Genomic DNA, 16,523 nt, shown 5'->3' on the forward strand with positions numbered 1-16,523 from the left:
TTTTGTTATTTCTTGGGGGGGGGGGGGGGGGGGAACATTAACATAAATGCATAAGTATAATCAAAATTATAAGTAAGTATTCTGTCTATAAATTATATAAAATAGTAATACTAACATATTAATGATGAACAGACTGACGTCTATAACCAACACAAATTATAGAAAAGCTTCGCTAATTCCTATTTTCCATATGTTTTGAATTGTTATTTCTTGGGTGGGGGGGGGGAGGGGAGGGGTCAATATTTGTATCGTAACGGTCAACCTTCAAACTAGGGGGGGCGAGGTAGGGGTGAATCAATATCATTAGCATATATATATCGACAACATTTCTTAAATAGGGGAGGGGTGAGACTACACTAGTGTAATAAATTATTATCGATTCAGCGTTTTTTTTTTTTGGGGGGGGGGGGAAACATTTATGACCTCATAAAGCTAAGGGTCAACTCATCATACAAGAAATATGAGACCTTAGAGAACAAGGACAAAACGTTACAATTTACAAAACTAACTCCAATCCAAATAAAATAAAAATATTTATTTTCATTTTATTTAAGTCAACATAGTTTATTTATTTATTTAGAATATTTATTTCATTAAAGTAAAAAAAGTTATGATTATTGTTTTGTTAGTATGTTAGGTTAAATTAGTACATATTACTTGAGTTAGAATGATTAATACATTATTTAATGGTTATTGGTGGTTTATTTTTTAACTTTTCTTTCACTTTATGATATTAGCAAGTTTGATATATGGTTGAGTTGAAATGTAGAAGACAGTAAGCAGGGTGGAGGGTTGGAGAATGTAGGGTGTTGGAACTTTGGAAGGTGGATTATTATAGAGTAGATACGCTGAAAGCCTGAAACAAAAAATCTTAAGTCTTAACAGCTATGTGAGGGAGAGGGGGGGGATGGTAATTTATCTATCTTGCTTAGCGTTCGGTTAATTCTAAATTAATGAATAAATAAAAGCTATCTATCTTAAACGGACGTACGGAGGGACGGACCGACCGACCCTAATTATAGAAAAGCTTCGCTTTAAAAAAATAAATTTTACTTTTATTTGAGCCAATGTTAGATAAAAAGTTAATAATTTAACCAACCAATTAAAATATCCTTGTATTTATGTTTTGACATGTCCTATAATCAATAGGCATCTATTAAATGTAATCTAAACAAGGATAACAAGATTATCATCCATTGTCTTATCTCCTAAGGTGTACTTTACAACCCTCTCACATACTCACACGACAATACAAATACACATAATAAATACTAGGATATGACAATGAAAGAAAAATCGAGATTTTTGGAATAAAGAAAGGGGAGAATAAATTATTTAAAAGTCTTATCTATTATACAAATTTTATATCTAAGTTTTCATATTTATTGAATTGTTTACAAGTAAAACTGATATGGTTCTGATATCGCAAAAACCAATCAACCAATATTATTTTTTTATAATTCATTCTAAAAAAATAAAAAAAACTCATCAATATTTAATTTTTAAAGTTTTCATATTTATTGAATTGTTTAAAAGTAAAACTGATATGGTTCTGAGTTCTGATATCGCAAAAACCAATCAACCAATATTATTTTTTTTATAATTCATTCTATAAAAATAAAAAACTCATCAATATTTAATTTTAAAAAAAAATTTGTATAAAAAGTAAAAAAAAACACTGAGAAAATATTAGGTGTAGAGGTTTCGTGTTCTTTCTAGACAGCTATATTGGCTATTTTTCCAAATTTTGACGGAACGAAAAAATTTATTGGAAAATATCAGTAAATATTAACTTTCAGGATCGTAAAAATTTAGAAAAGATTTTAATATTTCTGTTTCATGTCCATTTTCAACCCTTTCCCTAATTATTATCAACGACTTTGGACCGTTCGTAGATAGGGGGAATATCTGAGAAATATTGACCCGTGGGTTTCAAATTTCCATCGTCAAAGATATATTGGATTTATTTCAAGTAGACATATGTCTGTTTTTTAGTGTAAGAATCTAAAACTATCCCAACTTCTTTGAATGTATGTTATTTATTTAAATATTGGGTGTATGTACCAGTGTAGCTAATAAAAATCAATATGATATACTGGAAACTGTCTATCTTAAATTTAAGAAATGAAATAGACGAATGGACCTTACATAATTGTGGAAAAGCTTTGCCTTTAAATTAAAAATTTAAATAGATTTCTGATTTCAACATTAGAATAAAAAAATTTCAATAGATAATTTCTAAAAAAGTTAGTAGCTATATTGTATCAGAAAATCTTTATAGGCTTTACTAAATAACAAATTGTCTAGAATATCTGAAATACAACCAGGCTTCTTGTAAAGTATTCAAAAACTTTGAAGGCCTGAGTATTGTGTATTGCTTGAAGAATTGCTACAGATATATTATACAACCAAAACAAATCACTTTCAAGTAAAGAAATATCCAACTCTATCTCTGTACCAATCCTGTAAAACCTAGAAAAATTAAGATGACACATATTCGACTGTCAGACATAAGACACTAAAAAAAAAGATGGCAATGGCTGACTTATAATAAACTTTCTTTGATAAGTAAAAGCTATGTCGACATTTAACCTATATGATCATATATTTAGAATAAAACACTATTCTAACTATTACACAATTTCATGTTACTTAAACATAATGTTGATAAACTAGAAGCAAGACTAAAGCTTAATAGGGAAATATTTATGGAAAACTATTGAGAATTATTCAAATCTGAGAATATACAATGTATACAATATACATAGATACTGATGCTAGATACATTGAAAACCCAATATTTTCCTTTCAATGTTTATTTTAAACAATAAATTTACATCTACATATATCAGATAAGATAACTTTTTTTAACAAGGACAATTATGCTAAGAAGCAGCTATTAATAGGAAAACAACTGTTTATGTATTCTTACGGGCAGTATTGTAAATAAATCACAGATTATGATAAAGCTTAAACAATAATACCCTGTTTGAGAGTAGCTACACAACCAAAAATAAACAGCATTCTCTTGCATAAAGAATCTATTATTTTTCATCAGTGAAAGAGATATGAACACAGTCAAAAGCCTTCCTTACATCACATTACAACCAAATCTAATCAAACATGCACATTCATTTCTCCCCCCCCCCCCCTCCATATTCTTTATATCCCCCTCCTGTCATGCTCTTTTTTTATGTAGGAAAAACATTAATAAACATTCTTTATACCAAATATATACATAATTTATAGCCCAGCTACTCTATATCAATGGACTGTCAATACGTCCTCCGTCTTACCGAATGCTTAGCCTTGTTCTTAATTTAAACCAAATATAATATACTAGCGGCTACGCCCCCTAGAAGCCTCTAGGGGCACTGCACTGGTAGGAGAAGGAAAAGTCGACCTCATCCTATTTTAAATTTAAGTTTCAAAAGAGTTATAATTTTTTTTTTGTTGGAGAAGGGGGTGAAGACACCCTTACGAAAAATAGTTTAAAACCTTCCAAGGACCTATAAGAAGCTTCACTGTAAAGGAGAACAATATCGGTTCAGCAGTTAGCGAGATCATTCGGGACAGACAAAAAAACGCTTACTACTTTATATAATAGGATATACATGAAATGTTCATAATTAAGAACAATTTGACTTAATAACCGCATTTGACTAAACGCTTACACACAACGGGAAATACACGAAAAATACTTGTTACTGCTGCGCTTTTATGGATATGAAGCTACTTGTTATAAAAATATATATGGTATATAACAAGAAAAGAATTAGGAATGTGCCAATTACTGTGTGTGTATATGATACATATCAAGTCATTAATATATTACTTTACAATAACCATACATGAGTGAGCTACACACACACAAACACTCTTTTCATAATATGAACAACTATATGTATATCTACAATATTATTATCATTTTCTTATTTCTCTATTTCCCCTTTTTATTTGTAGCCCAATTGAATCTATTCATACTGTTCTGATGCTATATTGAGATACTATTTATATCAATAAGAAGGCCAATAGCTATATTATTGGGGATAATTTTAGTGCTTGTCTTCCTGTCCTAAAACATTTTTTATAAAAAAATATATCAGTAAAAAGGCCAATCCAATACACATATTTAGATTGAGAAACTGCGTAGATATTGTAGCTGGAAACGCCATAAAAAAAAATTGACAGAAAAATAGAGATTTTTAAAAAAATTTGTAAAAAAATGCGCAAACCGAAATTTAAAAAAAATATGGAAAAATCAATATCAAAGTGTTACATATATTCATGTAACTAAATGTATGTGATATGTATGTGTATGTATGGATGGATATAACCATCTGAATAGGGAGACGCGGGAATGAATATCGGCTGAGATATAGATTACCAATATGATGTCCATTTAAACCAGCTAATCCCATAATTAATTAGCTTTCAAAGAGTCGTAGCTGAACAAAGTGTATAAAAAATCAGCCATATGACGTCATAAAAATGAGAGAGATGAGAGGAGAAGTGGGAAAGAAAACCCCTAAAAAAGAGATGGATTATCACTCATTTTTATGACATTACAAGGCTGATTTTTGAGACACTTTGTCCAGCTACAAATAGTCTTTATAGAATTAGTGACTATAGAAAAAATTACATTAAAGTTTACAATTAGCAAAAAAGTAAAAAATCTTATAAAATTTTTTAATATTGCTAAAATATTTGTGGTTGAAACATTTGGACACCCAATACACTGTTCAACCACTAACCTAGGTTGTAAAAAGAAGTTTATGTACATCCTAGGATAAGTAGAAATTGGAACTTGACAAAACATAAAATTATGGTTTATGCGTTTATTACAGTGTGGCCTATGAAGTACATAATGATGAAATAGGAAATTATTTATGATATATGCAACTTTGTGAAAAAACTATTTTAAAAAACTGTATTTATGCTGGATCTAAAGGGATAATACAATGACCGATAAATTTATGTACATTCCAAATGATGATACATAAAACTACATCTTCTGTAGTTTACACTTAGTGTATGAAACGTTTGGACGGTCAACTTAATGAACCAACCAATCAGATTTATTGAAAGTTAACAAATAAGAAAACTTTATTATAAAACTTTGGGAACTATTGTAATAAACAGCCCAATGACCCCTCCCTTTCTATTTATGATTTGTAATTCTATAGGTTACACTATGGTATAAGTGACATAAAATATGATTTGTTTGACTCGTAGCAGACTTTTGTATTATGTTTATATTTTTGTTCCGAAGCAAAAATACAAGATCATATTATAACAAGGATGACAACATCCATAAAAGCGAAGCACTGAAACGGTAGGACAAACGGACATTAACACTTGTATAGTGTCAGAACTGAATAATCCTAATATAAATGTATAAGGGTCAAAGCAAAATTGTAAGTAAATTTGTTGAAAAAAATGGCTTGATTCAGGATAATGATTATGGACATACTTACATTTCTAGGACTTGATTATAGAGTTGCTTTGCTTATTACATTATACTTTGTTGTCCCAGGAATCAATATACCAAAAATCAGATCAATCAGATGATTAGTTCACATAAAAATTTGTTGTTAAAAAAGTAAAAAAATTCAACATGTTTAAAATGAACGTACGGACATTTTGGTAATGATTATAGAGTTGCTACGCTTTCTAAATCGTACCTAACTACTAAAGGAATCACCATGCAAAATTTGAAATCGATAGGACAATTATAACATGCCTAGATTAATGAAAAAAGCCACCGTTACGGACGGACGGACGGACGTACGGACGGACCGACCCTGATTATAGAAAAGCTTCGCTTTTAAAAACATTAATATATCTAGAAAAATTGGACTAGAGCACTTATGTAGAGATCTAAAAAGACTATTCATAATTTAAATTACTTTTATTGCATGCAAATTAAGATTTACCTTGAAAAGACCTGCCAGTCTTCAAAATATTATAATACAGGACCATATACAAATCGGATTTGATGTATAAAAATTAAAATGTTATATGATACGAGAAAATCTAAAATTAATATTATAAAACAAAGTTTTATAAAAGCTCGAATTTTGAAGTTTAAAAATACTTTTCTTTATGAATTTCATCTCCGCGCATCTTTTGCATCAATTTTGTGTAAAAAGAATATAATGCATTTTTAGTTGCGAAGCTACTCCATAACTTATCTTGTATGTCCGTCCGTCAGTAACGAGAAAAGCGCTGATTTCATCCTCATTTCTATCTTCAGCTAACAAAGATGTATATATCATAAATTCCTGTAAAGATAGCTCTTGCCAAAACTCATTTTTTTATTTGTTTGTCAAAAAAGCAAAATTATTATTCTGTGCTCCCCTACTTATGGATGTTGACATCCTTGTTTCATTACAGGTTATTGGAACATACATTAGTTTTTCATCAAATTTGATATATCTGGGAAATAAAATCACAAAAGAGGCTACTTTTTCAACATGATAGCCTGTCAGAAGTCATATTTTTCATAAAATATTCAAATAATTTTATAAATTGTTTATTATATCGAAATCTTAAATAAATAACTCACAAAATGCCCTTTTATGATTATTTTATGCTTGGATGATTAAGATTTGGTTAAAGTAAACCTAAAACCAGAAAACATTTAAAGAAAATGATATTTCTAACACCAAAAATACAGCTTACTAATTCATTTTGGACGAAAATTTTTCATGAAATATGTTTTTTTTCTTTAAAACTAACATTTAGAAGGTCATAACAAAATACAGATTTTATAAATAGATGATTTTTTGGAACTTTTTGAATGAAATACTGTCTTTTTTATCTTTAATTATCCCTTATCCCTATCACATATTATAAAAGTATTTTGTTTTAAAAGTTCTAAGCATATATAAAAAAGCAATGAAATGAATATTTAACTGTGTAGTTTCGACCCACTCACAGTGTTTATGTATTTTCAGGCCAAGATCGAGACTAAGGCCCTGAAAGCGAAGAGACCTGGCTTCACAGATGATAGATACAATGAAACTTCATATTATGTAGAAAATGGTACATTTTACTTAATATAGAAACAGTCATACATTTTTTCAGATACTCATCAATTTTACTTCAGAAAAAAAAACTAAAAATATAGTATACATTATTAATGTTGAATGATTGGGTACAAAAAATGCGAAAGACAATTGATAAAAGTTCTTAAATCAAATTGATTAATCTTCCAACCCTTCTAACATTATCCTAATCCTAATTTTAAAACTTTTATGAATTGTTTTTTGGAATAATATTACAAAATTGTCTACACTATAAAATTAGACAAGAAATAGCAATGTTTTGTGAATTAGATGTAACCCCCGTTTTAATTTGTCGTTTTGAAAAAGAATTTTTTTTTTGAAAATCTCAATGTTTTTATAAATAATGTTATGATATAGGTATATTTAAAACCCTTATGAAGGGAAACATTAATTGATTATGTTGGTAAGAAAATGGGACAGGCTAATCCACATGTTATTGATGTTATGGAACAGCCTAATGTAAATCTTATTGATGTTATACAAGCTGTGTGGACAGTTGTTCACTTGCATAAATTACCTCTCTAGTTTACATCTGTATTACAATGGTGAGGTTGGATATTTTATAGGTTTATCTATATGCTAATATTTTGTGTCCCATTCTATATCAGAAAATTGTATCTATTATACATACACCCAACCCACTCTAAATAAAATTAAGATAAAAATCCTCCCTGAAATTGAAAAAAAATTACGATATCAGAAAAGCAATTCAGTTTCATCTAATAAAACTATTTTTCATTAGCGAAAAAGTATGAAACAGTGTGTGGTATCCAATAAAAAATGACAACATACAATACAAATAACCAATGATAGGCCTGTATACATTGTAATTGACCAATGGTAAATTGTATACTGGCCTATATTTGGTCATTTGTTGAATGACATCATTTTTTATTGGACACTTTACGCTGTTTTAAAAATCACACAGCTTAAAATTAACAAGGATGACAACATCCATAAAAGCGAAGCTCTGAAACGATATGACAGACGAACATAAACTTTTGTTGAGTGTCAAGACTGAATATACAAAATATGAAAATATAAGGTTTGACAAAATTATACGTAAATTTGTTGCAAAACTTCTTAAATATGGAATTCTGTGTAAGGACATACTAACATTTTTAATACTTGATTATAGAGATGCTTTGCTCATAATATTGTACCTTATTGTAATAGGAATCAGTAATAAAAAAATCAGATCATTCGGATGTTTTTATCACACAAAAAATTGTTATTAACAAAGTAAAAAAATCAATATGTTTAAAATGGACGTACGGACATTCTGGTAACGATTATAGAGTTGCTACGCTTTTTAAATCGTACCTAACTACTACAGGAATCACCATGCAAAGTTTGAAATCAATAGGACAATTCTAAAATACCTAAATTAACGAATAAAGGCTAACTATCTCAGACGGACGTACGGACGGACCGACCCTAATTATAGAAAAGCTTCGCTTTTAAAATGATAGCAATCAGCCAAAACCCCTTTAAAAGACAAAATAGAGTGTACAATGTAATGTAGCTTATTCCCCCTAACTAATTGGTTTTATATATTCAATGGATTGGCTTTTATGCTTTTCTATAGTAGCAATGTTATAATCAAACAAACTAGAATAATAAGCAAATAAAGTAGCGCAGCTTATATTACAATGATATTTGCTAGACAGATGAGGAATCATTCATGTTAGAAAAGAAATATTAGCTTAAAGCTAAGAAAGTAATAAAATATGATAGAGTTGCTACGCTTTTCATTACATGATTTATACCGTAACAAATAAGGCTATTTATTATTTTTTTCCATGAATGTAAAAGATTTATTGTGTACAATTATTCCAGCAATTTTTGTAAAAAGCATTTCATACAAAAAAATACAATTAATAGAATTGTTGAAATTTAGGTTTGAGAAAGGTGTACCCGTACTACTTCACATTCACCACCTTCACCAAGGGAAGATGGGTCGGAGAGAAGATTCTTGATGTCTTTGCCAGGGAGTTCAGGGCTCATCCAGTTGAGGAATATGTAAGTTTATAGATAGATAGGTAGATGGATATGTGGATTAGGGATCTAAAGGGATATGACAATGGATTATGCAGTGATATATATCCCCATTGATCAATTACCTTTTTAAAGATTACTATTATTCGTTGAATAATTTGGACACTCAACTTAATGTACCAACAAATCTAATTAAGTAAAAGTCCGCAAAGATGTTAAGCCAACAAACAAGAAAACGTTATTATAAAACTATGGGGACTAGTGTAATTTACAGCCCAATGTCCTCTCCCTCCCTGTGGGTAGACAGGTGGGAAGATAAATCAATCGATAGATAGATATATAGCATTTTTTAAGGACAGATAGACAGTTAGAAATTTACATTTGAAGAATTTACTAATCTTGAAAGTTAATGCTCTTTGGACTTAAACAAAGCATTTGACTGAATACATCAACATTATTTGTTTTAGGAGCGGTGTATTTTGGATGGAACTCTAACTGTGAATTATGAACAAGTGGATACAGAATATAGGCTCAGACATAATGATCTGCTAGCTAATATTGTACACAGGTATACAGATATATACATATATATTTACTTAGATAGATAGATAGACAAGGGTATACAGAATATAGGCTCAGACATAATGATCTGCTAGCTAATATTGTACACAGGTATACAGATATATACATATATATTTACATAGATAGATCGATAGACAAGGGTATACAGAATGTAGGCTCAGACATAATGATCTGCTAGCTAATATTGTACACAGGTATACAGATATATACATATATATTTACTTAGATAGATAGATAGACAAGGGTATACAGAATATAGGCTCAGACATAATGATCTGCTAGCTAATATTGTACACAGGTATGGAGATAGATAGATAGTTAGATAGATGTATATATAGATTAAGAGATATAAGTTTTCCGGAATTGTAATGTAGGGAGTAGATTTGAAATCTGCATCAAATTTTAAGGATTTTTTATAAAATTCGTTTTTTGTAAAATTCTTTATCTAAAAGCGAAAATACATTTTGAGTTAATTAATTTTGACCAATAGGATAGGTGGATTTTAAACTACCTGCGCTCTAATTGGTTGAATGATGTACTACATCCAATCAGAGCGCAGATTTTTTAAATCCACCAATCACAGATGCCAAAATTAATTAACTTAATTTGTATTTCCGCTTTGTGATAAAGAATTATACAAAAAACGAATTTTATAAAAAATCCTTAAAATTTGATGCAGATTTCAAATCTACTCCCTACATTACAATTCCGGAAAACTTATATCTCTTAATATAGATAGATAGATTCATCATATAGGTTCAGACATAATGATCTGCTAGCTAGGTATAGAGATAGATAGACAGATGAACTTAAACTAATAGTGATATTAAAACAACTACTAATGCTACAGTAAGATAATTGTTTTAATAGACATATAAACAGGCGCAAGACATCAAGATTCAATGATCGATATAAAGATAGATCAATAGATTTAGATAAACCAAAAATATTTTAGCTGACTTATTTTGTAAATTTCAGACACGAGACACCCGTGCTATCCAAGCCTATTGAGCTCATTCACCTGTCAGAAGATCTAGTCGTCCTGGATAAACCTTGCTCACTTCCGGTAAGCTTCATACCTAGATATCCAGGTAGCTAGCTAGATAATTAGATTGATATTATGATAGCCAATTTATTATTCTAGCAAACCAAAAGACTTTAATGAATAGGTTGAATTTTAACCTGCCATACTCAATTTTTAAATATTTATATACGATATTTTAGAAACTAGAAATAATTAGAAAATTTTCTCAAAATAATGCTACAAAATATTTTGATGAGTTTCATAACAATTTGAACTTTGGACGAAATAAGGAAAAAAAAAATTATTTCAAAACTTTTAATTGAATCTTGATTTTAAACATTGTTTGTTAAACTTAAAGCAATATATATGTATACAATATACAGAACATATACAGAATCTATGAGGCTAGTTAGGCTTTACAAGTTAATTTAGCTTGAAACGTGTTTTCCCGTCAAAGTACCTTCCCTCAAAATTAGTTTTAGACAGACACACATATTGGCATCATGATGCTTTTAAATGATTATTCTCTATTTAATTTTCCTAACTGTTAGATTGGAAAAGAATCCAAGTTATTGTAAAGTTGTTGAATTCATCTGTAAGCTCTGCTTTAATTACAAATTTATTCTAAATAGTTGAAATATTTCAACTAAACTTGAATTATTATACAAGATGTACCTTCTTAAAACAATCTTAAAATAATTTTTATTAAAACATTTATGAAAAAAATATACCTATGTATTTTTTTTTCATAAGTAGTATTCATAATCAATCTATTAGAAATTAAGTTTATGTAGAGAAAAATGTACACAGATGTCAATTTGAATATCTGCCTGTATTTACTATCCCACAAATCGCTGGACGACTAGGATTCTCCTCTTTGAGAGCTTAATAACGGTCATTACACCTGGCATTAGAACATTAAAATATAACCTCTATTATTCAGTATTTTCATAGCTTTTTATGCTATTTCTTACTTCAATAAAAGTTAACGCCCTAAAAAGAATTTTGTGATTTTTATTCTTTTTCTCTCCATGTCTTGAATGAGACCCACAGGGAAAATATATTGTATAAGTAAAGTAAACACTTAACATTCAACCTTCCTTCTTCTTTAAATATGTTCATTCAATCTTGAAAAAAACGTCTAAAACTTGTATTGTAAGCTCGTAGAGGCCGAAGGCCTGGACCTACAAAACGGGTTTAATTTTATAATTTTTATTTTAGTATTTATGGAAAATTGTCTGTTTAACCATGCCATACATGGTTTTTCAATATGGCTGACAACCATAATCCAGCGGTTATAATCCAGCGGATATGAATCGGTTTTGATGACATACTGGAGCATCATATCAAATAAAAGAATAACTCATATTCAATTATTAATCTTTTTATGCATAATCTAACAATATTAAAAATCCATATATCAAGAAATAATCTATAAAGCAAATTTTTAGTTTATTGGATGAACACCTTCTAAATTCTTATGCAAACAAACCGTTTAAAACGTTGCGAAGTGACGGCTTTTGTATAACCAAAGTGTTTAGTAAAGGATTTTTTGCTCACACCTTTTTAAATTTATATATTTACTTATGTAAACAAAAAATGTCAAGCATCAAGGGCCAAGGCTACAAATCATTATTATTCAAGAATTCACAAATCAGAATTGTAATATTAATTCTTTAGCAGGTTTTTACAGAGAGAGAGGGGACAATGGGCTGTTTATTACACTAGTCCCCAAAGTTTTATAGTAACGTTTTTATCTTGGCTTTAGAACTTTGGGGGCTTTTAATGGATTTTGAATGGTTGGTTTATTAAGTTGAGTGTCCAAACTTTTCAACCACTAATTGTAATCTACAAAAGGAGTAATTTTGTGTATTAAAATAGGGGATGTACATCAATTTATTGATCATTGTATTATCCCTATAGATCCCTTGGTTTTAAGCTATTTTCTTAGTTGTTGAAGTAAGGGAACGAAGCAACTGGTCATATTTTTACCAAGTACTAACAGTATAATTTTAAAAGAATACTGATCTATGTAAAAATGTGAATAATTAATTTTTAATTATATATCAATATGTGTCTAATGGATATGTCATTGTCCTATGGTAAGGAACTAATGATTATTCAGTTGATGGTGTATCAATAAACAAGGGTAATTATGCCCATATGAGAGAGAGAGAGAGAAAGATAATACAAATGCTAAAATTAGCGCAGTTTCTTCATAATTGTACGTTTCTATTTCATTAATCTATACAAATATTATGTTAAATTATGCCCGTTATAAAGTCACTATCCTCTAATATAGATACTAAGTTTCTTTTGCCTGTAGCTATAAAATCGGAAATGGCTGGTCAGAAAGGGTGGTTTTAGGCTATTTTCTTGACTTATCTTCCTCCCCTAGAGGCTAGGGGTGAAGCAAAATGAATGTTGTCATCCTTGTTGTTAAGCTATATATTTGTAAAAGTAAACATAAAGTAGCGTGTTCCAGTGGATTTAGGAGGAAAGGGTACAGCATTAATAAAACAACTATCCACGGGAAATTTTTTTTCCAACATTCCTATAATTTCTTCAAAGACTATAATAATCCTTCTGAACTAAGCCTCTAGGGGCTTCACCCCTATATAGAAAAGGGGGAGTAGAACTTCAAGAGGGACGGGACTGTGGACTGTAAATTACAAGGGTACCTAAAGTTTTTTACAGTTTTTTATTCGTTGGCCCATAAACTTTGGAGGCTTTTATTTAATTTTTATTGGTTGGTTCCAAACTACGTGTGTCAAAACTTTACAACTAATATCAATTAATCGTCCATTGTCTTATCCCTCTAAGATCCAAGGGAAGAGCTATTTTTAACCAAATTATAAAAAAAATATTCTTAGGACAAATACTAAGCTCTCTCAAAAATAGTTGTCCCGTCTGTCTGAATTGACAGATCGTATGTAGCACATACTAACAGACAAACACACAGACATCCAGCTACTTGATTATATTTGATTATAAATCCGTGTTTGTGTGTGTATATATATGTATTGTAACCACAAGTCAAATACAATCAATCCACAACCTTTCATCCAATCAAAGTAGCGGAGCTCTTATTTAATTATTCTTCAATATATCTAAATTAAAGAAAGTATATATATTACATTATATACAGAAAAAGAATATGTATCAGAAATCAGTAAGCGATGGGATAATACTAGTTTAATTAATTTACAGCCCTTTCTTTCCCTCAGCAACCAAAAAATGTGTAGACCACAGAAATGCCTTAGAGCTTCGATTTCTTTCCTTAAAAATTAAACGTTAGACTTTATTGTAATTATTAGAATATCAGCATTTAATCGGTATAAAATTCTGTTGTTCATAATGTCTCTTCAAATAACAGTCCAAAGAAGGAAAATCATGTTCATATTTTCCTACTTTTATTTTTATGATAGATATACTTCTCTGGAAAGCTGAAACAATTTGATAGACAATTAGTTGTCAAATAATTCATGCATTTATAAATATTATAAATGTTTAATTTCATATGAGAATTAAGGGATTAGACAACCGCAGAGAAAGAATATTTTCTATTATTTCGTCCAAATAGATTTAGTTCTCCCTTTTATTAAATTACTTTCTTTGATCACTAAAGAAATTTTCTTATCTTATTTGGCATAAAGATATATTTTCAGTACAATATCCCTTTAATCCCTGCTTTAATTATAATTAGAGAAAGCAAACGTCAGTGGGTTTGCGGCTAAAGTATATATCCAAGTATGTAATTATCAGCACAATTTACTTGATACATGTCAACCATTATTTATTGATTTATAAACAAGGCGTGGCAGCCGCAAATTTTGCGGTTTTGATGCGGCTGTGGATGTTAAAATGTCGGATATAAACTCTTGATAATATTTTGCAATAAGCAGCTAATTTTGGCAACTCTACATGTTGAAAAAACAGTGGCTTTGTTGCGGCTGCCAAGACCTGTAATTACAAATGTATAAATTGAACAAAAAAAGGCAATTTAGAGTTATAAAAGCATATTTTATTGTTTTTATTCAAATAAATGATACAAAAATACATACAAAATTTATAAAGCAAAACATGTTGATAGAACTATTTTCTTGGTTTGTCTACCTCTATGGCCGGCCGTATGGTTATAACCTATTTTTTTTTTTTTTTTTTTGGGGGGGGGGGGGTGGGTAGGACTACCACACCAGAAAAAAATTTCATCCCCCAATAATTTCTTTGGAGTGTTTTGGTCTACCCCTCTTTGGGTACAACTAAATTCATTTTCGCTAAGCTACTATACAATCTAATCCCTCTGTGGTTTGTCTTTGTTCGAATAAAATTACATGTGTATATAGTTTTAAAAAATGGCTTAATATCTAATTTTACCTAAGGATGAACTAGCATGTATTGTCTATAGTCAAACCATACACAACACACTAAAGTTACACAGGAGTTTCAAATCCAAGATTTCAGTTGGGAGATTTGAGATTTGAAGATTGGCATTCTTCAACTTTACCAATTCAGTTTGTGATGAAACTTTTATAATAAACCTTCACTCAATAAAACTTGAAATTGAGAATTTGAAAGGAGAACTTAAGGGAGTGGGGGGGAGGGAAGTTACAACCAAACAGTCACAATACTGAAAACTTTTACAGGATAGAAAGATAGAATGAGATAGAAAGAGATAGGGAGAGAGAAAAGGTGAGAAAGAGTGAAAGACCCTAGACTTAAAGATAATTAAAGATCAAATACTAACAAATCTATACATTTTTTGGGAACAAATGGAAAGGACTAATCTAAAGCTTCTCTTAAAATTACAGGGCTTTAGGTTTTTAGTTTCTAAAAACGTATGAGTCGTGGATTTTTGTGGATATTTCAAAACGCAATCATGACTTATTTACTTATTCCTTTGTCCATGCTATAGCGAAAAGGAATTTTGTTTACCTTTGAGAGTTGAACATACACTGAAGGAGTATAGGCAACCAAAATCTTTTCAACTAATTTTAAAGTGGTATATTTTAAGATATAAACTAGGGTATATCTTTATTTAAAGGCTATTCATGCTCTTTTATTATAAATTTAAAATACTGTTTATTTCTTTGAATAAACAAGGATGAAAACATACAAGGTACTGAAGCTTAGTAATATAAACCAACAGTTAATTGAAAAACCTATGAACAAATTAGATTTGAAGTAAATGCTCAATTTATTATTTATATGAATATTCATTAAAAAACAGTTGTCTTTCTTTAAAAACACTCAATAATCTCACATTTTTTTGAAAAGGTCAATAGACATACAGACGGAAAGATGGGAAAATAATATATGGAGTAGTTTTGCTACAAAAAAGCGAGCACAAACTCAATTACTCTTTAAGCCAATACAAGTTAATATTATTCCTTATTCCTAATGATATAGCTTATATAAAAATATGTAATTCGCGTCAATTAAATGCTTTACGTAAGTCAAACTGTTGTTAAATAAATTATTAACAGCTGTGCTATCTATAATTAGCAGAAATACTTTAGAAATGATAATATTAAAATAGTATCTTTCTTTGAGAACCAACAACGGAGAGCAATTTAATTTAAATAAAGTAGGAAAAATAAATAAAATAAATAATTAAAAAATCTATAACTGATTTTTAAACAGATATACCAATTACATATTCAAAAAAAGAATTAACTTAATTTTGTCATGAAATTGTTTAAGGCTATGCTATTGTAACGCAACCCATCAAATACCAAGCCCATATAAGCTTTGGACGTATTCGTTAATGTGATTAACCTAACCAGACCTTGGTTATGTAGATTGTAGATACTTTTCCACCTAGTCTAAAATTTCTGGAATCAATATGA

At 29.5% G+C, this 16,523-nt stretch overlaps 1 protein-coding gene across 2 annotated transcripts in view; it reads left to right on the forward strand.

Moving 5' to 3' along the window:
• LOC145313163 (pseudouridylate synthase RPUSD2-like) overlaps window positions 1–16,523 on the forward strand; it is an 85,239-nt gene that overhangs the window by 43,448 nt on the left and 25,268 nt on the right. For both annotated transcript variants that reach the window (XM_080152439.1, XM_080152448.1), the window contains 4 exons: window positions 6,960–7,047; window positions 8,971–9,092; window positions 9,536–9,636; window positions 10,629–10,716. In XM_080152439.1, the coding sequence (XP_080008565.1) occupies window positions 6,960–7,047; window positions 8,971–9,092; window positions 9,536–9,636; window positions 10,629–10,716 (399 nt within the window). The remainder of the gene's footprint in view (window positions 1–6,959; window positions 7,048–8,970; window positions 9,093–9,535; window positions 9,637–10,628; window positions 10,717–16,523) is intronic.

This window comes from Acartia tonsa, chromosome 1 (assembly GCF_053477335.1).
Source record: "Acartia tonsa isolate MP-2025a chromosome 1, ASM5347733v1, whole genome shotgun sequence".
Taxonomy (NCBI): Eukaryota; Metazoa; Arthropoda; class Copepoda; order Calanoida; family Acartiidae; genus Acartia; species Acartia tonsa.